Source organism: Musa acuminata, chromosome BXJ3-4 (genome assembly GCF_036884655.1).
Source record: "Musa acuminata AAA Group cultivar baxijiao chromosome BXJ3-4, Cavendish_Baxijiao_AAA, whole genome shotgun sequence".
In the NCBI taxonomy this organism is placed as follows: Eukaryota; Viridiplantae; Streptophyta; class Magnoliopsida; order Zingiberales; family Musaceae; genus Musa; species Musa acuminata.
In genome coordinates, this window is record NC_088352.1 from 36,879,941 (window position 1) to 36,903,128 (window position 23,188).

At 36.5% G+C, this 23,188-nt stretch overlaps 2 protein-coding genes across 6 annotated transcripts; both read left to right on the forward strand.

The window, feature by feature from the left end:
• The first annotated feature begins 8,076 nt into the window (after window positions 1–8,076).
• LOC103976850 (uncharacterized) lies at window positions 8,077–13,948 on the forward strand. 3 transcript variants are annotated; one of them, XM_009392191.3, is made up of 9 exons: window positions 8,077–8,209; window positions 8,326–8,458; window positions 8,569–8,772; window positions 8,861–8,983; window positions 9,292–9,335; window positions 9,436–9,559; window positions 10,027–12,168; window positions 13,195–13,334; window positions 13,483–13,948. In XM_009392191.3, exons 2-9 carry the CDS (start codon window positions 8,381–8,383, stop codon window positions 13,712–13,714), a joined length of 3,087 nt encoding a protein of 1,028 aa, XP_009390466.2. In that variant the 5' UTR covers window positions 8,077–8,209; window positions 8,326–8,380; the 3' UTR covers window positions 13,715–13,948. The 3 variants fall into 3 exon arrangements, with proteins under 3 accessions (XP_009390466.2, XP_009390457.2, XP_018675683.2); XM_009392182.3 differs by having other exon boundaries at window positions 8,168–8,458; XM_018820138.2 differs by having other exon boundaries at window positions 8,168–8,458; window positions 13,486–13,948.
• Window positions 13,949–15,434: 1,486 nt separating this feature from the next.
• Window positions 15,435–19,123, forward strand: LOC103976841 (anaphase-promoting complex subunit 10). Of its 3 annotated transcripts, none has more exons than XR_010495692.1 (7): window positions 15,435–15,674; window positions 16,093–16,153; window positions 16,273–16,365; window positions 16,623–16,693; window positions 17,632–17,736; window positions 17,820–18,081; window positions 18,229–19,123. XR_010495692.1 is itself a non-coding variant. In XM_009392170.3 (6 exons), the coding sequence occupies exons 1-6, from the start codon at window positions 15,487–15,489 to the stop codon at window positions 17,887–17,889; spliced, it is 588 nt and encodes a 195-aa protein (XP_009390445.1). In that variant the 5' UTR covers window positions 15,435–15,486; the 3' UTR covers window positions 17,890–18,195. The 3 variants fall into 3 exon arrangements, 1 of the variants encoding a protein (XP_009390445.1); XR_010495691.1 differs by having other exon boundaries at window positions 18,307–19,123; XM_009392170.3 differs by lacking the exon at window positions 18,229–19,123 and having other exon boundaries at window positions 17,820–18,195.
• Window positions 19,124–23,188: the final 4,065 nt, after the last annotated feature.

A 23,188-nucleotide genomic window follows, 5' to 3' on the forward strand; every position in this document is an offset into this window, starting at 1 on the left:
CCGGAGCGTGAATTCAAGCAGTTTTGCTCCGGATTCCACTGGGTCCCTTCCGAGTGGCGAGGGGATCTCATGCGGCCGCCATCATACAAATGCGAGTGATCTGGACCACATGATACGTGGGCCCCCGTTGCTGTCGTCTCCCCCAATCAATAGCGATAGCTTTTACGCGCCGCAATAATGCGTGGACCTTGACAGCGAAGCAGATCTACTGCGTCGAAAGGAATACAATCCAGCTTTGGGGAATCCAACCGTTCTGTTGCGTCAAACTTACAAAGATCTGCTCCGCCCATTTGCTGGATCTCATTGGCAGGGTTTGATGGAGTGCCATGTCAGCGAAACATTGGATCCCAGATGAGTAAAGATCGGTATTCCATGACGCTTTTTTTTCTGTGTGCTTGCTTGAATGACTAACCTTTTGAGTTGCCGACGAGACTAGATTTCTAAGATAAGAAGTTACATTGACAAGTATTCCTAGATATTTCAAACCAAAGCACTCCAAAGATGGATTGCGTCGAGCCGAGCTGTACTCGAAACAGTCATGGTGACACAAGAAAATTTTGGCCTTGGCAATCATTTCCACCCACATGAAACGTACTTCATGGCCTTTTCTCTGTCAAAGCCGCATGATTAGGCTCGTTTGTCGAGACTAACAGTAGATTTACTTCATGCTTTGCTGAATCTGTTTGACGTATGACTCCACCTGAGCTATTGGGATTCGAGATTGTTTCCGCATGCTATTTGTTTGCCTTAATCATCTCTTTGCTTTCACTACAAAGAAAATTCATGGTAAGACAATTTGAGGCCCTTCCGCTACCCTGCAATTTAGCTGGAGGACTTGCTTTCCGATGTTCAATATGTTAGGTTGGTGCCATGATTGATGTGCATGTTTAATTTACTCTCTCAAGAAAAGGATGTATATGTTTTATGTAATGCGGATAGAGGTTTATTCCGATAGTGGTGATGCAATATGGATGAAAACTTCCTTTGGTTAGGTGAACTGCTGAGACATGTGTTCCTGATTTCTGAATCTTAAAGGAATGCAGGTGTAAATATCTGTTCTTGACCTGAAGAACATGTACTGCTCTCCGTTGAATTTTGATCCCGCTAGTTCATTAAAAACCCTGAAACAACAAGGAAAAGACAGATGAAGGTATCTGAAAGTGATCATGATGAATGAACCTTTCTTCTCCACCTTTTCCCATGAAGAGACATTATTTCTTTTTTTGGAGTTCATTCCTTGGCACTTGCCAACCCATCATTTGATTTGTCCCCTCTTTATCTATCGATGGATAGATGATGGCTTTGTATTAGATTTGAAGCATCATGGTTGCAAGCAACTCCTGTCGTGGGTAGCTCAACCTATCCCACTTGTGCTGATTCTCCAGCAAATGATGCACCCCGTGATATTTGTACTCCTTGCTGTCTGCGTCCCTCATGGATGAGTAGTAATATTGGAGTTAAGAGTGATGCGTGAGTTGTCTTCCAGCTGTGACCAGCTTCTCTCTCATGTCACTCCTATACTCCACTGTGTCTACCTGTTGGTTGTTGATCGCCATTACTTTCGTGTTCCCCAGGCTTTGAGTTTGGCCAAAGAAAGCCGATACTGTTGGATTTGTAGCAGATCAGTTGGAGATCTCAGCTGGGGAGTAGGTGGAGAAGAGACCAATTGCTTGCAAAGTCGTCAACTCCCTAATCTAATGTGGCTAACAAACAGATAAGAATAAGATCAATCTGCTCAACGTTGACACGTAAAGGTTGATACTACCGATACGGTAATCAAACAACAACGTCACAGCGACTGTTCATCAGCTCTCTCTATATATACGTGAAGCTACGTCATTGGCACGTAAAGAGGTGGTCTTTGGATCGTTTACGTCGTCGTCCGATGCCACAACTCGTCGCCTTCACTGTCACCTTACCTGCCTCCCTCCATCACCCCGTCCTCTCGTGTCCTCGTTCGACACCTCTCCCTCTTGCTTCGTCGTCGTCGTCCATGGGGCCTTTGGAGTTGAGTGTCGCGAGAAAAACGACAATCCTTTCTCCTCCCCTCCCCTCCCCTCCTTTTCTCGATTGGTGATCGTTTGGAACGTTTGGAGAACTACGAAGGATACAAAACATCCACAAAAAAAAATAATAATAACCTTAGAGGTCAATTTTCTTAAATATTTTAAATTTAAGAAAATAAATATTAAAAATAATTTAATTTCAATATGGTTACAGTGGTTTTTAGCACATTTTCAAAAATATTATAACTCTATTACAAAAGTTATCCATTTACATAAATTATAATTCTATTTTCTTATATGGAGAACATTTGTACAATTGACCTCTAAATTCAAGGTGTTTTTTTTAAATTTAAAGAACTTAAATATTTAGAAAAATTGTAGATGCATCATGAGGGGACAAAATATGTAGGATCTTGTATATTATATTTTGATGTTCACAATGAAAATGATACTTTTATTTATAGGTTCTTGGAGTGATTAGAAATTATTAATAGTAATACCAAATATTTATTTTCTTACTTGCAAAATTGATATTGACCTCCTTTTCTCTTTTAGAGAAATTAATTAGAATTTTGATAAGTGTTGGGTATCCTAAACAAAGAAGAGCTGGAAAATTTATCAAACACATGATATACAAGAGCTCATGAATCATTTGCTTAAGTTTTCCAGATGGTCAATGTCATATGGATCCTTTCCTATTGGATTATTTGGGCCTCTCTCTCTCTCTCTCTCTCTATTAAGAAGTATAAGACAAGTTGAAGATTTCCATGCAGGCCAGTGGATTCTTACAGATATTTCATATTAGAGATGATGAATCTACTTGTACCATTTATTACATCTAACTCAAATACTAAAAAGTATAAGACAAATTGAAGATTTCCATGCAGGTCAGTGGATTCTTATAGATATTCCATATTAGAGATGATGAATCTACTTGTACCCTTTATTACATCTAACTAAAATGACAATTTAAGATAAAAACTAAAAATATGATGCTAATTTAATAATCAAATAAGAAGCTATATGATTGAATTGCTAGTGGAGAGTTTCACTATTGAATCATGGACTAGATTGACATATGATATGCATAGCATGAAGGCACTACTTAGATGTGTGATATGTAGTATATGATTTATAGCACATGATGCGTACCTAACAAATGTTATACTAATATTTTTGTACAAGGGAGTTGTTAGTGATAGAGGTCACACAATAAAATTTTAGAAATTAATTAGTCACTTATTTGTGACATATGAGGGTAAGTATTTTTATGGTTAGGATCCTACCTATGTCAATGGGCCCTTTGATAATATCATATTATCTTTTAAATAATAAACGATGAAGACGAGATTCAAATCCAGAATCTTATGATAAATTGTTAAGGTCTTTATTAGTTGAGTTAGTTAATACTTTCATATCATATTAATTTGAACCTACTCTTTTTTTTAATAAATACTAATATTTTAGCACATTGGTCCAAATTAATTTTGTAGGTTTGTATGCATTTATCATCTGCATATGAGACATAAGCATGATGAAATATCTAAAATTTTCAAGAATATATATATATATGTGTGTGTGTGTGTGTGTGTGTGTGTGTGTGTGTGTGTGTGTGTATTATATAAGTGATAAGTTTCATATTTGGATCATTTGGATCATATGAGCACCATATAAGTTATTTGATATAATATATTTTTTTTCTAAAAACAGCATATGATATAAATTGGTATATAATATGTTATAAAAACTAAAAAAATCAAGATAAAAATTCTTGCTATATAAAATCCTTATTTTATATTTACTAATGCAATATATAAAATACGGTGAGAAAGAGTAAGGGAAATAAAATAATAATAATACCTTTTATCAGTTTATAAACAAAAAGATTGGGGAAAAAAAAAGTAACCATAGCAATCAAGTCAAGCATCCATTGAAGAGTCACTTTAAAATATTAGAAGTGAGGTGTTCAAATTTTTTTCTCTTTTGATTCAAATGCCCTTAAAAAATTTAGGGTTATTGACCACTTAATTAATCAAGCTACAAGGATTTGTTGGAATTATTCCCTAATAAAAACAAGTGCATGTATGCTTGGCATTCATTTCTAACTTTATCTCTTTGGTTGCTGCTTTACTCTTCTTTCCAATTCTGCATTGTATAATCAAATCAGTATCTGAACTGTAAAGGCCTCCACAAGTTCATAATTCAATACAATACAAGTCTATAGAACAAAGAGGTTTCTGATGGCAGCAACAGCATGTTCTTATCAAATTTCACAAACAAGGAAGTTTTCCAACAAAAAAATATACAAATTAATTTTTTGGTATAAATTTTGTCTGTTATATATATATATATATATAAATTTTTTGTTGCACACCTTTTTCCTTGTGTTACAAATCATGCATATTTTGTGGCAAATATATAACATAGAATATGGATGTAATAAAAACCAGCAATTTTTCCTAAGATCTCATGAAGTAGAAGGTTGGAGGAATTAATGCATCCTAACCATTCTTTATTATGAATTAGAGAATGGAAGTGCCAAAAAACTAATGTACTGATAAATTATTCCAATGCTAAAAGAGTCTATCACAATGACCAATATGTATAAAACAAGATTAGGAGTACTAGTTAGTAATTGAAATTATTCAAAAAATTATGACAACTAGTTAGTTGTCGGTGGACAAGAACAATTAAATGATTGACCTCATTAGTCTTCTTATTCAATTAATAACAATCTTCTTCCCAATAAAATAAAATAAATATTGTTGATTGATGATTTCTTGTGTTGTCTCTTTGTGATTGAGGCTCTTCTAATGTCAAAACACTTGACACCTACTTAGAGTGAAATAATGTATGTTGATATTTGGATTTTGCATGGCTTACTTGAGTTTATTTTGAACAACTGATCATGGATTTTTCAAATTTCATGTTGGATTAAATAAACACTTAAAATGCATTCTCATGGCTAGCTAATAGATTAGTACAATATGGTATACTTTGTCATTAATAGAAAATGGCTACAACACAACAAAACCCACTGAGTTAGAACATTATGCAGCTTAATTCAGGTGAACCTTATTCTGATTTCTTTGATTTTTTTTGCTGTAAAATATACCCACAGCCTGCACCACAAAAGATTTCCACTCTAGCTTAGTCACCAGCCTGACACATTTCCTATTCTTCCTTGGCATAAACAAATGTGCTCATGATTCAAGTGTCTTCTTTAACTTATTGGCCAAGTTGGTCATTGCATGTGCAGTCATGAACCATGTTATGACCACAAGGTCAGGTTGCCTTACCAAAGTCCTTAATAATTCCATCAAGATCAGTGCATACTTTCTACTATTTGGATAATAACATGTGGTGTAGTGTAGTGTAGTGTAGTGCATGGGAGGCACAAACAATTATGACCATGTTGTTGTAGTGGCAAACAAATGCAACCATGTTATAATTCAAAGATTGTGTTTGGCATCATGTCTCTCTTGTTCAGAGAAGCAAGCTAGAATAAGGATAGAAATCAGAGATCTTATGCCAAGGAATGACCTAAGAGGAGAATACTGCTTGTCATCACCTACCCAACTTAGAAAACTACTTGGCCTTTATCAACAAAGAAATCTACTTGGTCTACCTTGTGGAGTTATGATGAGTCCTACATATCCATATCAACCAACCTCAACCTCAGTTGAAGTCCTAACATTTGCTTGATTGATTAGCATTCTATTTCTCCTTTACTTATCCTAATAATTTTGTTCTAGAATTCTTAAAGGGAAATGGAGGAAGCACACATCACAATCTTTTTGTACTAGGTTTGGTAGATTGATTTAACTTAACACTACCTTATGTTCTATGGGAGATCCCTCTCTTACCTACCTAATCATGATTTGGAATTAGGCACCCACTTCCAAAAGTTGTCAACTAATCCCAAATCATGTCACATCTTCCTTGCATATGCTTTCATTTTTTTCATAGAAAACCTTTTTTTGATGGGAGAAAACCAGGATAATGTCAACTATGGTTATGATACACATTAATGATCATGGGATGGAAATAGAGACTGTTAAATTTTTATATTATAAAAAATAAATAAGATTTTATAATCTTTCAAGAGTTTTAAGCTCGATATATCGATGATCGAAAATTCATGTAATCAATCTTAAAATAATATATTATTATTAGATTAAGTTATATTAATCATTAAATTCACTTATGATCTTTGGAGCTATGCTCTCTTCTTCAATCCAAAGGTCAATGATCCAAGCAATCAAAAACTGTGGGTGAAATAAAGACCTTGTGGGCAGGTCCTACACACATCACTCAAGGCATAACTGTTCATGCCTTGGTAGTACCATTAATTAGATGTCTGATGTCTGATCACCATAAAAAGTTCACAAGCCTTTGGTTTCCTGTGTCAGATCCAAAGCCACCCACCAGGTGGACTCATAAATGCTGCACAACCAATGTGATGAAAGTAAACTCTCACCACGATTCAAGTGCAGTTCTCACAGTCATCAAGAAGAAGAAGAAGAAGAGGTACTCAAAGATAAGTTTGAAGTCGTTGTTGGGTTGAAGCCATGATGGCATTTGTTCCCTCTTTTCAGTGTTTGTCAAGATAACCACTGAGTACCTTGAGCTCTTGCAGCATGGATGCTGAGGTCATTGAGGATGAACAAGAAAAAAAAGAGATAAAATATCTCAATGATTGAACAACTTTGTGGAGAATATAGGAGATTAAAAAGGGAACTTTTAGGTGCAAAGTCCTTTTCTCACAATAGGCAAAATGATAGTTGGAGAATATATACATGTATGGCGAAGACATGGGACAGCACACTCGAAACACAGAACACAGACCATTAGGCTGCTGAGTTGTAGCCTTAATGAATTCCTCCAACCCCCAAGAAATATTTCATGCTATTTATGGACTTCAATGTAGGTGATCACTCAACCTCCATCCTTGTCCTTCCGCAACCCATTAATGTCAGCCCAAGCTTCTTCAATCCTTCCATCAGGGTAGGGCAAAGTGCAGAGAGCATGAGAACAAGAAGAAGGAGCATTGCGATACAAACAAAGAGAAAGAAATGAAGGGAATCCGAATCAGATCTAGCTACCCCAGCACTCTGATTCCTTGGCCTCAAACTCATGGAACCCAGGTGTGACATCTTCAGGGACCATGGAGTGCAGTAGATTAGGGTGGGTAAAAGAGATGCTTGCCTTCCAGTGACCCTGCATTGTTTTCTGTGAGGTGAAGATGCTGCCATGGGGGTCTGGATTTATTGGTCCAAACATGTGTTATGTCGGGAGAGGACCTTGTTCCAGAGATGCAACATGCAGAGGCCTTTTAGTGGGGAACATGAACAGTCCTACCAAGTCCACTTTGTGCTTCCACAGGCAATATTGGGTGACAGTGGCAGTGGCCTTTTATCTGCTGCAGGGAGGAAGAGACACGTGACTGTGGGAGCATGCAGTGCAATGGAGATGATGCCACTTTGGTGCTGCACGCTTCTCGAGAAGAAGCATGAGATTTGCATCAATCTAATCCAAACATTATATGTTCCTAAAATACTACTACTCTTCATAGATTCTGACTCAGAAACTAACATCAATCTTCTTTTGGGAAATAAGTAGGACACAGAAACCATGAAGTTTTACAGACAACATAAGCTCATGAGCTCAAGAAATGAATCTTTCACACTTAATCTTTGGAATATTTAATGGGTGGCTAATGCATTCTCATCCTTTCTGGTCTGATCGATCTCACATGGAATCCATTTAATCTTCCTCCTACTGCCCTAAAGACTTCCTCCCCAACACATGCCCAAAAGGCCAACATCACGTTGCCCATAAATGTGCACCAATTGTCAAACCAACCTCTCTCTCTCTCTCTCACTAAATCTATCTCCTCCTCTTGCTTGTAGGAGTCCCAACTCTCAAGCAATCCCCCCACATATGTTTTTACTTTTTTCACATCAACAGATCAACTCCACCTTTTTCAAAACCTTCATGTTTTTTTATTGCGCAGAAGCTTCTCATTTGCCTTCAACTTTGTATTATTTTATTCCCGCAAAGACCAACTGTTACAGAGAAGAGAGAGGGAGAGAGAGGGAGAGAGTGCGTGCGTGTGTGGAAACAAATAGCTCAGTTGGTAGATCTGCTCTCTTGTTGTCTTCCTGCTCTCTTCTTCACCTCAACCATCGTATTCCCTAGGGGTGAGCCTCGGCATCTCAAATCCACCAACCCACCCATTTGCAGTACTCTCTTTGCTGCTGTGAGTGCATAGAGAGTGTGTTGACAATAAGTGCTGGTTCCTGTGCGGTTGGTGCAGGTGACCACCCTGCATTCCGCGGCCTAAGGATGAAGAATTGAAGCAGAGGTCGAAGATGTTCAAGGCGGCGCGATGGAGGAGCGAGAAGAACAGGAGCAAGGCCGTCTTCAAGCTGCAGTTCCATGCGACGCAGGTCGGTTTGGTGTCACATCTGTCAGCTCATCTTACTCTCTCACTCCGACCGACAAATGTTACAGAGATCTGTAGATAGATTATGCCTTTGGGGTGGTTGAATTCTGGTAGGTGCCGCTGTTAGCGTCGGAGGCGATGATGGTCAGCCTGGTCCCGGCGGACGTCGCCAAGCCGACGGCGAGATCGGAGAAGGTCGCGGCGGTGGACGGCACCTGCAACTGGGCGAATCCAGTGTACGAGACAGTGAAGCTCGTCCGCAATCCGAAGACCGGCAAGATGGATGACAAAGTCTACAGATTTCTCCTCTCAGCTGCTGTATGAGAGATTCTCGAATCGCTTTCGGATGTGCTTTATAGTGTGCTGTGTGCGAGCAATTATGACTGATTCGTCGAAAGGATCGCAGGGATCGAGCAAAGCTGAGGTTTTGGGGGAGGTCGCTGTTAACCTGGCGGATTATGCTGAGGTCTTCAAGGCATCCTCTGTTTCTCTCCCTCTCAAGGCATCAAATACAGGAGCCATCTTGCATGTGAGCATCACCACCTTCTGAATTGATAACCATTGATCTCATGCATCATCTGACACTGCAGGTTAATAGAAATCACAAGTTTCTCAGTCAAGCTCTGTTCAAGAAATAAAGAATAGACCACACTGACATGCTTGCCAAAATATAATTCTTGCCATTGTTCTTTCTTTGAACCTCTCAGGGTTGCCCAAACAAAGAAAAAACAAGTGGGGTGAATGGATCAGGCACTTCATGTGATCCAAGGGTCACACAAGTACTTGGATTTTGACTGAATATTTCCTTATTATTCTTGTTTTTGTTTGAAATGACAGATTACCATTCAAAAAGTGAAGGGTGATGGTGATGGTGATGGAAGGTAGACTACAAACAGAGACTAGTATGCTTAGGGAAATACATTTTATGGTTTGACTGTGGATTTGCTGATCATTCAGTTCTATCTGTGAATATTTCCTCAGAGAAGGTGATCAAGATGGAGAAACGATAGTTAAGCGGCAAAGAAGAACATTACAAAGTCAGTTAAGCAAGTTCGACAATGAGGAAAGCATCAAAGCTCCCAATGGTGTGAATGGCATCAACATTGTAAGTGTAGGGCAAAATTTACAAAAATAATATAGCCATACATCACCAGGTTAGTAAAAGCTTGCCGATTAAAAGAATCCCTTGATGAAACAACTTTGCCGTATCTCATCATTCAAATATGCAAAACATGATTGTGGAAGGAGTACCCGAAAGCTAAGCTGTCTATTGTCACATGTTTGGACTTTAGTGGAATGCTTAATACCTGTTTCATTTCTTTATCACTATCTATCTGACAGACCGGTGGAACTTCATGCTTTATAAGGAGCCAAAAGAATTAGTTTAATGTGCATGGTATTGAGATGAATTTCTTGTAATCGATATGCTTGTTTTGGAATATATTTCAAGAAATTAGCAGGAAATTTGTTCAAGAGTTCAAGTCAAAGAGAATGCTTTATAAGTGCACATGTTCCATAGTACTTCTGGATTACCTATGATTAACAATGATATTAACTAATACATTTCGACAGGTTGATGGTTCACATATTAACAGTCAGGCGCAAGTCAAATTCTCGTCAAGCAGGGAAATTCTTGTCCATAATGCTGATTCCAATGGAAACCTCCAAAAATGTCACAGCTTTGATGCTATATCAGCATCAGGTTCGGACACCAGTTCAGGAATATATACACCAAGAGAGAACAGCATCAAGCATAACAATACCCGTAATCATCCTACTAGCTTCCTGTCATCGCTTACCAATGGTGATACTCCTAAAAAGCCGATGTCCAGTTCGGGTGACTGGTCTGGCAATTCAGCCCCTGATGGAAGTGCAGATGCTTCAACAGCCAGTCTGGGTGATGCTGGGTTAAATGAAACATCTCATGATTCAGAGGACAGCATTGAGAAATTAAGAAATGATATTGTTATTTTGACCAGAAAGTTGGAATTATCTGATCTGGAGCTGCAGACTCTCCGAAAGCAAATCATCAAAGAGAATAAGCGAGGACAAGAAATTTCAAGGGAATTAAATAGCCTAAAGGACGAGAGAGATGCACTTAAAGAGGAATGTGATGAGCTCAAGTTCTCAGAAAAGAAAACAAAAGTTGATAGAACTCTATCTACTCTCTCACAGCATGATGCAGAAGATCATCTTTCTTTACTTGAAGAAATTAAGCAAGAGCTAGATCATGAGAAAAATCTGAATGTACATCTTCGCTTGCAACTAAAAATGACACAAGAAGCTAATGCTGAGCTGTTACTTGCCGTGAAAGATCTTGATGGACTGTTGGAACAAAGAAATAGGGAGACACTTTGTATGAAATGTAACAAAATGGACATCGAAACAGAAACTGACAAGGAACTAGAGGAACTGAAATTGGGAGATGGAATTCCACATCTACAGAAACCTGAAAGTAAACAGCAGTTACTCGAAACAATTTCTCAAAATGACACCGAAGAGCAATATGCATTGGATGCACTTCTCAATGAACGTGATGATATGAAGATGACTTACCCGCTCGAGAACAAGATAATTGATCTTAACAATGAAGTAGAATTTTACAGGAAAGACCGAGAAGATCTTGAAATGCAAATGGAGCAGCTTGCCTTGGATTATGAAATTTTGAAACAGGAAAACCATGATATCACCACAAAGCTGGAACAAATGCAACTACGAGAACAACTCAGGATGCAGTATGAGTGTTCGGCACATTTATCCATAATCAGTGACCTTGAATCTCATGCTGAATGCTTGGAGAAAGAACTTCAGAAACAGACCGAAGCATTTGAAGAAGATATAGCAACCATCACAAATGCTAAAGTTGAGCAAGAGAAAAGGGCCATAATAGCAGAAGAGGAATTGAGAAAAACAAAATGGAACAATTCTATCACTGTTGAGAGGCTTCAAGAGGAATTTAGAAGTCTTTCTGCACATATGTCATCTACATTTCAAATGAATGAGAATATCGTCAAGAAAACACTAAAAGAAGCTGCTGATTTGCATTCACAAAAAAGCAACCTGGAAGAACTTTTGAAGAAAGCCCATGAAGATTTGGCACTAGTTCAGGATCAATACCGCATGAAATTCAAGCAACTAGTTGGCCTAATAGATTTTAAATCAAAAGAGGCAGATAAGCTACTGTTGGAACTCCAAGACAAGAAGAGAGAGCTTCAGAAATACAAGATGTCCGAGGAAGCAAGGCAAAGAAACTCCTTAGAGGAAATGCAATCACTCAAAACTGAGATGGAGAAGCTCAAATCAGAGAAATCTCTTCTCTTTGAACAAAATGAAGAGAAAGAAAAAGAGATGGAACTATTAAGGACATCTATTAAAGGAAGCGAGATGTCTTTTCAAGATAAAAATTTGGAAATTGATTTGCTTAAGAATGAGATAGCAGTACTGAGGGAAGAAGTAAATAAATCATTGGAGGAAATGAATAAACTGAGACAGATAAAAGATGAAAAAGATACTATGATAGCAATGCTGGAATCTGAGGCAACAACTCTTACAATGCAGCACGGTGACTTGAAGCATGCCTTGGATGAAATTGAGTTGGGAAAACAGAATCTGAGAAAATCAGTTTCCCACTTGAGGGGTGTTCTTTTGGAGGAACAGACGACGACCAGCAGGGAGGAAAAAGTAGATGACTACTACACAAGCACGACTACAAATGTAAGGAAAACAACATGAATGATAGATTTAGTTTTGCACATCATGATACCACTGGAGATGGGAGTAATGTACCATAGAACATAGAAACAAACCCCACCCTCAGTAGCACATGGCACACAGATGCAGGCACACACCCACAATGCAGAGAGAGTCAGTAGTCTTTTGTTTCAGCAAGCACATGTATCCATGCACTTACTCATGCACAGCCATTTAAAAGAACAAAAACACACTAGCTTATAAACAATATTGCATGCACATCCCTGTTTTGTTCAAATCTTTTTTGTTAGCATATGTCATTTGTCTTGAACTTACCATGATGCGTATCATCATCAGTGACAAGTAATGTTAATTGACTCATCCATAGAGTTGGAGAAGGATCTCAGCAATCCAATTAAAGAAATGCAAAGAACTATATCGGAATTTGATAAGAAAATTGAGTTACTGTGAAGGCTTGCAAACTGAGGTCGGGAAATTTTTTATTCTTAATTTGTACTAAATTAATTGATCCATTATTTATAACAGTGTTATTAAATTGACCTGGTTTTGTGTTTCAAAATGTGCAAACTAGCCTAAGAACTTATTTCATATTTTCTTAATTTCTTGACTTCCAATACTATCCTCAGGAAGATAAATTTAGATATTTGGTGATTGCAATAAATTATTTTAGTAAAATTTTCTTTGATTTTGTTTCCTTATACAGAAAACTGTAGCTATGAGCTAAGCATGACGGATTTGGTCTATGTTTATACGAAAAATGTCCAAAACCTTGGGCTCTGTTTTTAATCTTTGCAGAATATTGGACTTTGTTCGTTAACCTACTTTATATTAAAGTTTTATCAAATTTCATTTGATGAAAAAGTAAATGAGATTCTGCTTAATGTCAAAATGCAAGGCTGATTGTAATTTATCATGCCATGCCAATATTCTTAGACACGTATGTATGCATGTGTATTGAACACTTGGATTTTGGCCATCTGTGTACTGTTTGAACAAATGAAGATTAACATCAAGGAGAAACTGTTGCAGGATGAAAAGCATTTCCGTCAGAGTTGGAAATATGCTAGCAAAGATGAAGCTAATTGCAGTATAGATTTTCTGCAGCAGTCAAAGGAAGATAAAGAACACTTATACGATGCAGATGGTACTGATAAAGCATTCCTCATAAGGTGACTATTGATGCAAGACCTGCTGTCATTTTTTTGTCCTCTTCCCTGCTCTAGTTTGAACTTCTATTGTTGGTTAATTATTTCAAGCAACTCTTTATGTGAGAATTAATAAAGATTTCATTCTTCTTACCTGTGGTGTTTGTCTCAGCAGGCGTGCTGGAACTGGTTTAGATGAAGCAAATCAATATGATCAAAAGAGGACTGCAGATGTATTAAGTGAAATGGCAGTGCTAAAAAGACAAAATGAATCGATGGAATCTGAACTGAAAGAAATGCAGGGAAGATACTCTGAGATGAGCCTGAAGTTTGCAGAAGTAGAAGGCGAAAGGCAACAACTCATGATCACAATCCGGACCCTCAAAAATTCTTTCAAGAATTAGTCCTTTTGTTTTTGCCTATTTTTGGTGCCATTGAGATGAGTTCTCTGTATAGGCAAGCACTGTGATGCATCACTTGGCATATCTGGGGCTTGCAAGGCAACTATAACTTGTAGCAAATATAGTGTGTACATCAATAGCATATAATTTGTTCATCGAGTGCAATATGTTTCCTTTGTAGAAATATGGTGCTTCCAGTTATGTTGAATTCACAGAGCAGTCTCTTTCTAAGTCTCACATCAGTAAAAGATTGTTGCCTGTTGTTACTTCTTGTTGATGAGTCCATGGCCATTTTTATTAGATGATATCAAAACTTCCAATTGTGTATTCATCTTCTTAGGGTTTCTGCTTTTCCAGGCAATCTTGTTTTGCTGTTCATTTCCCTTTCTGTGGAGATAGATCCTGTGGTAACTCTTCATCAAATCTGAACAATCTAATAGGAAACATTCATTCACTCTAAGGACAGAATTCCATAGGTTCTTTTGAAGCTGGATTTGTAAAAGGCTTTTGATTCTGTATTTTTGGATTCTATGCATTGCTGCCTGTGTTGCCTCCCTTGCTTGATCAATGATGAACAATCTAATTGGTTCAAGAGTAGATGCAGGATATTTTTTAATCCCTCACTTTCCTAAAAGTCAGACAAGTCTAATATTTATTTCCCTTCCTATTACAATCTTGACACCAAACACTTTTTATCTGTAATAGGCATCAAAGAGGGCAGTTAACTTGTGAAATATGTTGGAACCTACCTCTCTCTCTCTCTCTCTCTCTCTCTAAATGTCTGCTACTAGATAGATATCAAAGTACTTTGATCGACAAAGCACTTGGTAAGGTACAAGGGTGGCATAAGTAAGCACTTGGTAAGATACAAGGGTGGCTTAAGTATTCAGGACCTTCTTGTGGTCAAGAAAATTATCCTTCATAATATTGAACACTTAGATCCCTCCCTCATAATATTAACAAAACTTCTACTATCCTTAACAACACTTGTACTACCTACAAATCAATACATAAGCTTATCAATAATATTAAAGATAATTTTCATATCATTGTGAATAGTTGTTACAACACTAATATTTGGGATGATAACCCACAAAAGACCCACTTTTGTAGGGATGAATGAAATGAACAATTTTTGTCATCTAAGCATCCTTAGTGGAATATTGCTCCCAAAATTAGAATTTTTTTGTGAAAACTTTCTAACATTATTCACTATTAATAGGATCCTTGTTATATCTAACATCTCATCTAGATTTATCTCCCCACATCTAATTGGGTAGCCTTGTAACACTATCTTCATATTAGTTTTTATTTATTTTTTTCTTAGTCACAATATATTTAAATTCAGATGATTTCTTCTTGATATCTTCTCTCATGATTTACTCTTTAACTTCATCTTTATTTTATTTCAATTTTTGTATAACAACTAAAATGATATCGTAATCGTTTTATCAATTTTTGTGTAACACTATCTTCATGTTCGTTGTAATAATTTTTTTGAGTTCGTCCAAGACTCCAAGGACTTTGTAGAGATCAAAAGAGACGAGTCAAAAGATTTATAGGTGAGTTTTAATCATTACTTAACATTTGATTTAAAATCTATAGCAATCAACTAAGATTTAATTAAAAGCGGTTGACTTTTTTTTCGTATAAGAAAAAAAAAAAAAAAAATATATATATATATATATATATATATATATATATATATACGGGAGAGGACGAATTTGAAATAGATTTCCGTAAAGCGTTTGCAGAAAGGGTGGGAATAGGCGGCCATGGCGACGGAATCGGACGGGGAAGAGGAGACAGCGACGGCCGCGGGGAAGCTGACGGGGAGTCCTCAGCTGTCGGTTGACGACGATCTCCGTGAGATGGCGAAGAAGGCCGCGTGGAGCGTCAGCTCTTGCAAGCCCGGGAACGGCGTCCTCTCCCTCCGCGACGAAAACCTCGATACCTACTGGCAGTTAAGATGAATTCTTTCTTTCTCTCCCCATTGTGTCTTTCGATATCTTCCAAAGTTACGATTTTCCTCGTTTTACCCTCTTTGAATTTGTACGAATCGACCAAACCCTAAATGGAAGAACCGCGTTTTCTAGTAAATTGCTACACTGCTGGGGAGCTAAATAATCACTCTTCCCCTGTTCATCTTTCTCAATGCATCATTTTCCCACCTTTCCGTGGAAGAAAGAACTGAAAACATTATTTTCTCGATTAGTTTTGTAAAAGATCGATGAGGAATATGAAAAAGTTAAATATTTTTCGCTTTAAATGTTGATATATGTTCGATGATAAATGGATACCCTCGAGAAAAACTGCTGGTGAAATATTTCTTTTGCTGGTTATAGTGGATAGATTAGTGATCAGTTTGTTTATTGATTCAGATCGGATGGAGCCCAACCCCATCTGGTCAATATCCAGTTTCAGAAGAAGGTTAAGCTGCAGGTTGTGTTCCTATGTCCGTCCCTTTACCTTTTTTTTATTTGGAACCGCTTGAGTTTGAGTCACTGTTTTCTTGTTAATCTTGATTTGTTGTTAAATGTGATATGAATCATCTGGCTCAGCTGGTTGTCCTCTATGTGGATTTCAAGTTGGATGAGAGTTACACACCAAGCAAGATCTCAATCCGTGCTGGTGATGGTTTCCACAACCTAAAGGTGTCTCTTCCTTCCCAATTTAGTTCTTTTCCTTTCTTTCTGTAAGTTATAAGTTCTACATTACCATTACAATGGAAAGTTTGTTATTACAGACCTTGGTAATAATCGAGTGAGTGAAAATGATTGTAGAACCACTAAGCAGTTTTGCTGATCTTGGAATTACTGGGACTAGCTGAATTTTCATATAGGTCAATAATCTGATTATTGAACTTTACTGTTGGACTGAATAATTTGGTTTCTGCACTCCTGTGTAACAGGAGATAAAAACTGTGGAGCTTGTGAAGCCAGTTGGTTGGGTCCATATCTCTTTGTCTGGTAATGATCCCCGGTAAGTCTCACTAATGATATTTCAATCTCCTTGCTTGCTTTTGCATTTATTTGATACTAAAATATTTCTTTTTGCTCTGTTATAATACCATTGTTATTTGTGTCAATTCAGTGCACTTTACATTTTCAAGTTGATCATTCTCATTTTGCTGATAAGTTGAATATTCTTTACATAGTAGGTGAATCAGTTAGAATAACTTCTGCATAGCCCTAGGATACAGAAAAAGATTAAATAAGGAAAAAGAGGTGCAGAAGAATAATGGTGGAAGATAATAGAAAAAAATTATCTCAACTTTTTTAAATAAATTGAAGACAGGTTACGTGTCCCTTTTGATAGGCAACGACCAATACAAAGCCTCTTATTAACTCCTAGCAAAATGTCTTAAGCCTCAATTTTTCTTTAAGTGTACTCGGGTTTTGGGAAAAAAAAAATTTCAAACATCAAGAAATTGTTATATGGAGCAATCTGATAATCAGCACATGTAACCTTGTATGATGTGAAGTTTGTTATTATATATTTTACTTGGTCAATATGGATGAAAAAGGCAGCATATAAGTGTTATTATTTATTATTGTATATATATTTCTTGAAATGTTCCGTATAATTTGATTGTTAAATGAATATATCAGAAAGAAAAAGGAACAGATTCATGTTGTAGAAATTACAAAATTTGAAAATTTCTGATTGAAATAGCGACCTCCAGCACTCAAAGTCTCAAACGATGCATACTGATATCAACAAAAAAAAAAAATCAACATATCATGTTTTTGCCAGATATTTAAGCAGACCCAAAACTTTACCTGCCTACTGGGACAGCTGTGTCAGATTGAAGATACTGCACTTATAATGAGGCTCTTCACTGGAAGCAAGACAGTTCATCTTGCGAGTATCCAAACGTGTGAATTAGAACTGCACTAAATTGTCCTTTCATCTTGCAGGGAAACCTTTATTCATACTTTTATGCTCCAAATTGCTGTTTTATCCAATCATCTAAATGGAAGGGACACACACATACGTCAAGTCAAAATATACGGGCCTCGACCGTGAGTCCACAATTACTGTACACTGTTGCTTTTCGTATTCCATTTTCATGCACTAAGGTTTGCCATGGTATGCTGTATTACAGGAACCCTGTTCCCCTTCAACCATTTCATTTTACTTCGAAAGAATTCATCACTTACTCGATCCTTCGGTAACAATCGTCCTTATAGATATGCAGGAAGTGTGGAAGATCAGCAGTCCTTCCTGGTGTGAGCACACTGAAAAACAAGAATTTGTTTTAACATTTTATCTTGAAATTTCCAGACATAATTTTGTGCAAATTTCCGAGCTTTATCTTGGTGCAAAAGCTCAACAAGATTCTGAACCAATTTACAGAGACCTGTTGGGTATTTAACTCTTTCATTGGATTCAACCACACGATTTTTCAGTACAAGTTCCTGAAAACCTGAATTGTGTAATTCAAATTATACTTATGTAGACATTGCTTGTGGTTTGTCCTATCATAATTAATATTCAAGCAACATGATCTGCAGGCACAAAGGATTTTGATTCAGTCAATGTTCAAGATTCTATGACCATAATGTTCTAACAGTGATCTCCTCTGATTTCAGACATTTTACCTAATAGAGATAATGGCAATTATATTCTGGTCAATCGCTGGGACAGCCGAATGTGAATGACCGCCTTGCACGAGGGAATCAAATGTTTACCTGTCACTAGTTGCATTGATTGAAGGATGTTTTTTTATACACAGTAATGTATTTGTTCTGTGACCTAAGTACAGTATCTTCATCCTGATTTGTTTTTGTCCTCCATATCACTTGTGTAACTAGAGTTGACCCAGTAACAAATGAGAAGATCAAAACAGAAATCAACAAGACGGTGTTATTGGGAGACAAATTTCTTGCTTATAGAAAGTCTGAAACAGATTATGTTGGGATAAGCAAAAGATGTTCTAACATCATTACTCGGTTTATTACTGCGATTATTTTCACTATGTCAATGGGCATCGGCAACAGCATACATGACTTTTTGGCTGCGTCCCCGTATCAACCATGGCCGGGAACTTGAGCAGCACCTTCTTCTTTACAAGCATTAGAGAATGCAATCAAAGAAGCTTCCATGTAGAACAACACTTATTCTATCAAGGAATGCCAGAACATGAGATCTGATGCTTGAATGATACATACTAGTTTCTTCATCTTCATACGCACTGTAGAGTAGAGCATGGCTGTGGCTTTATATAGAGAAGCTATTGAGTTCATGGCGTCTGGTTTTGGGGTTAACACTGCAACTGATCACACCTTTTTGAAGATTCTCTTTCCTCTTGTCCAAGAACAAAAAAAGATCAGAATTTGTGGACATTTCTTTCAATTGTTTCCAGTTTGCCTCCCTGGGTGTTACCAATAATAACACAAGTTTTACGATTATTCTCATTTTTAGAAACCTCAGTTGCTGATGTTCATATTAAATATGCGTAAAGATCATATTAAATATGTGAAAAAGATCCGAATTAGTATATAACATTCCGACTTAGTTCCACATGAAATACATGTAAGCAACTGAGTTAGTATATAGGGCTAATTGGGTATTCTATTATTTTTAGCACAAACAAATGGAGTTAATTGTTTATGCAATGCATTAGCATCAATCAAATGATAAAAGATGCAAAATTTTTACTATACTGATAGAAAGCTTGAGAATGGAGTAGACAAGGAAGATGGTGTAAACTAAAAATACTGAGATAGTTGTGGGAAAGGCAGTTTTGACACACCGGCATGACAAAATCATAATGATTAACAATACCGAATAAGAACTTTGGTTAATTTTGATTGATTTTATCTTTGATTCCTTTATTGGCATCTGTTCGATTTTATGACAATATATCTTTTTGTCCAGTCAAAATTATCAGTGGTCTTTGTATTACTTGTACAATTGTATCTACGTTTGCTTGTGTGTTTGCTCATTGACATTGTTCTTTTACTACTTAGATGAATCAAGTTTCAATAAAAAACAGTTCTCTTTGCTTGCAATAATAACAGAAATGATGATGTTAATCTTGTTCATAATAAATTCAACCGGTATCATTTCGGATCCCCATATCGATAGGAATCTCATGACATGTTCGTCAATTTAGTTCTAGTTTCACTTATTATATTTATAATAAATATTATTGCTAGAAGATAGATAAATTTTAGAACACCAACCATCAAAAAGACATCAATGGAGATAATGGCTGCTTTGTTAGAAGATTGCATCAACATCACCATTTTTGCTGTTCTCGAGAAATCTCCTTTGGCATGGACAGAGCTCCACATATCATCATAGTTGGAAGATACTCAGACTATACAGTTGAATTTTGATACACCATTGTTCCTTTTTTCAATTGATTCATGACTGTGATTGAAAAGATGAGAAAAGAAAAGAACCTTCTTGCATCTCAGAAGTTTCATGCATTTATTGCCTGAAGTTGTACATCTTGTGAGCATTTGGTCATCTAATTCTCATATCATTTGCCTCTTGTTTTTTATATGAATCAAGTCTAATATATATTCCACACAGACAGGCATTTCATCATGTAAAAAGAGTTGATCCAGTAAAATGTCAGAAGAACAAAACAGGAATCAACAAGTTGGATTTATTCCAAGACAATTGCCTTGCTTATTGACAGTCTGAGACTGATCATATTGGGATCAGTAAAACATGTTCTGAAATCAGTACTCAGTTTATTATATCCACATCTGTATCATCGTCGTCGTCATCATCTGTTTCTTCTTTGTCATCTATTTCTTCTTCTTCATCTGTTTCTTCTTTGTCATCTGTTTCTTCTTCTTCATCATATGTTCCTTCTTCTTCGTATGTTCCTTTTTTTTCTTCTTCTTTGACTGGTCCAACTGATCCCAAGTCGTTCATGGAAAAGTTCTTCAGTTTCTTCCCGATTGCAGTAATGTCCATCTTCTGTTCCTTATCATCAGCAACTAAAGGTACAGCTCCTGAACCCAAAAACACATCTCATTGCATCATGTACAAAAGCCTAACTGTTGGAACTGTTACATTCACCTAGCAATATTAAGGTCAAAGCCATAACCCATATATCTTTCTTTCACATAATTTGACAGTAAGGTTCTAGCTAATCTTCATCTGAATCACATTCTACAATTTTCTTTGAATGCAAAATTTTCATTCTCCAACATGGTAGACTCATCACATATTTGTTTCTCATCAATTCCGATTCTTAACAGGCAAACTTTAAAAATTGCAACCTAATGCAATGAATTGATATTTATGAGGCAAAAATAATCACCATTTAAAACCACAAATCGATAAAGTTAAATGATACCTCGGACATCAGCAGCAGCATCCATGGTGGGGATCTTGAGCACCACTACCTGTTTTGCAAGCATTAGAGAATAAAATCAAAGAAGCTGACATATACAACAACACTCTTATTCTACCAAGTAATACTAAAACATGAGATCTTATGCTTGAACGATACGTACTAGTTTGATGTAGCTGGTTTGCAGAATGCTTTCTTCACACGGTTTAGAGCAGAGTGGGGGAATGTGGATGTTTGCTGCAGCAGTGATGTGGATTATATAGAGCAGCAGTTGAGTTCATGGTGTCATGTTTTGGGGTTTCACTGCAACAGGTTACACATTTTTGGAGATTCTATTTCTTCTTGTCCAAGAAAAAAATAATTAGATGAGAATAGCACATGCGGACATTTCTTTCAGTTGTTTCTAGTTTGCCTCTCTGTTCTGTCAATAATAACACAGGTTTTACAATTATCTTCATTTTTAGAAACCTCAGGAGATGCTTATATTTGCACTGCATATCGTAAATACTCCAGTTTAGTTTCGGATCAAATACGCGTGAAGATCTGAATTAGTATATGAGATTCCAGTTTAGTTCGATGTGAAATATGCGTGAAAAACTGAGTTAGTGTATGGGGCTAATTGGGTATACTATTTATTTTTTTGCATAAATATTTTGAGTTCAATGTTCAGGCAATGCCATAGTATCAAAGTGATCAATATACAAATTCTGCTATACTAATAAAAGGCTTGGGAATGGCATAGACAAGAAAGATAGCCTAAAATAAAATACTATGGTAGTTGCGGAGAAGCCAGTTTTGACACACCGATATGATAATATGATATTCTGAAAATATTTTTGGTAAATTGTGATTGTTTTTATCTTTGATTCCTTTATTGGTATCTGTTCAATTTTACGATAATATCTTTTTGTCCAACCAAAATTATCAGTGGTCTTTGTAGTACTTGTCCAATAGTATTTATGTCTATTTTTGTGTTTGTTCATCGACTTGTTTAATCTCGCAAAACTTTAAAAAATAGAGTAGGTGTGTGTAAATTGATAAGTCCATACAAATGGTACAAAATCAACAAGAAAAAAAAAATAATGACACAGTCAAATGATAATTAATTTATTGAAAAATTTATGATACTCAACATTTTCCATCTCTCCAGAGTTTTTGTACAAAAGATGGAGGGGAAGAATGTTAGTATACGAGCCGATTACATGGAAATTGATAGGAAGAGTACAAGGGAGGTGTGTGCAACTATACCAACATCTGCACTTCCTGTTCTACCACATCTATCACTACCAATCTGAAGAACTAATCATCAAGATGCAATCTTATGCTAAATCCACGTTCGATGAGCTCAACCTACCAAGCATATAGATAAGTGTTTTAGGCAGGCATCAAATATGGAGGCTCAAGGAATGTTCTTTTGCTACTTAGATGAATTAAATAGAAACAGTTCAATTTCCTTGCAATAATAATAGAGAAGATGATATTAACCGTGCTCATAATAAATTTGATCTGTATCATTTTGGATCCCTGAATTGATAAGAATCGCATGAATGAGCTAGTTCTAATTTCACTTATTATGTTTGAAATAAATATTACTGCTAGAAAATAAATCTTAGTAATAACTATGCTCTGATTTCATTAGTTGTGAACACCAATCATCAAAGAGACCATCAGATGGTGTCAACAACACCATTATTCCTGCTCTCGCGGATTCTCCTTTGGCATGGACAGAGCTTCTCATATCATTATAGTTGGAAGAGACACATACTGTACAGTTGAAGTTGATACAACATTTTTCCTTGTAAATTTCTTGTTCCTTTTTCAATTAATTCATGACAGTAATCGAATGGAGATTGAACATCTCAGAAGTTTCCTGCATTTATTGCCTGAAGTTGTACATCTTGTGAGCATTTGGTCATCGAGTTCTCATATCATTTGCCTCTGTTTTTTATCTGAATCAAGTAAAATGAGGCAGCTTAAAGGGACTTAACAACATCAACATGTATCAGATTTTTTTTTCCTCTTAATAATATGTGGAGCCCATTAATTTGAAAGTTGTTGCATTACTGAATTGGAGATCAAGAGGACTTTGGTAAATTTTTTATAGACTTGATGTTCTGATTTTTTTTTTTTTTCTTCCCTAGAGTTGAATACTGAAT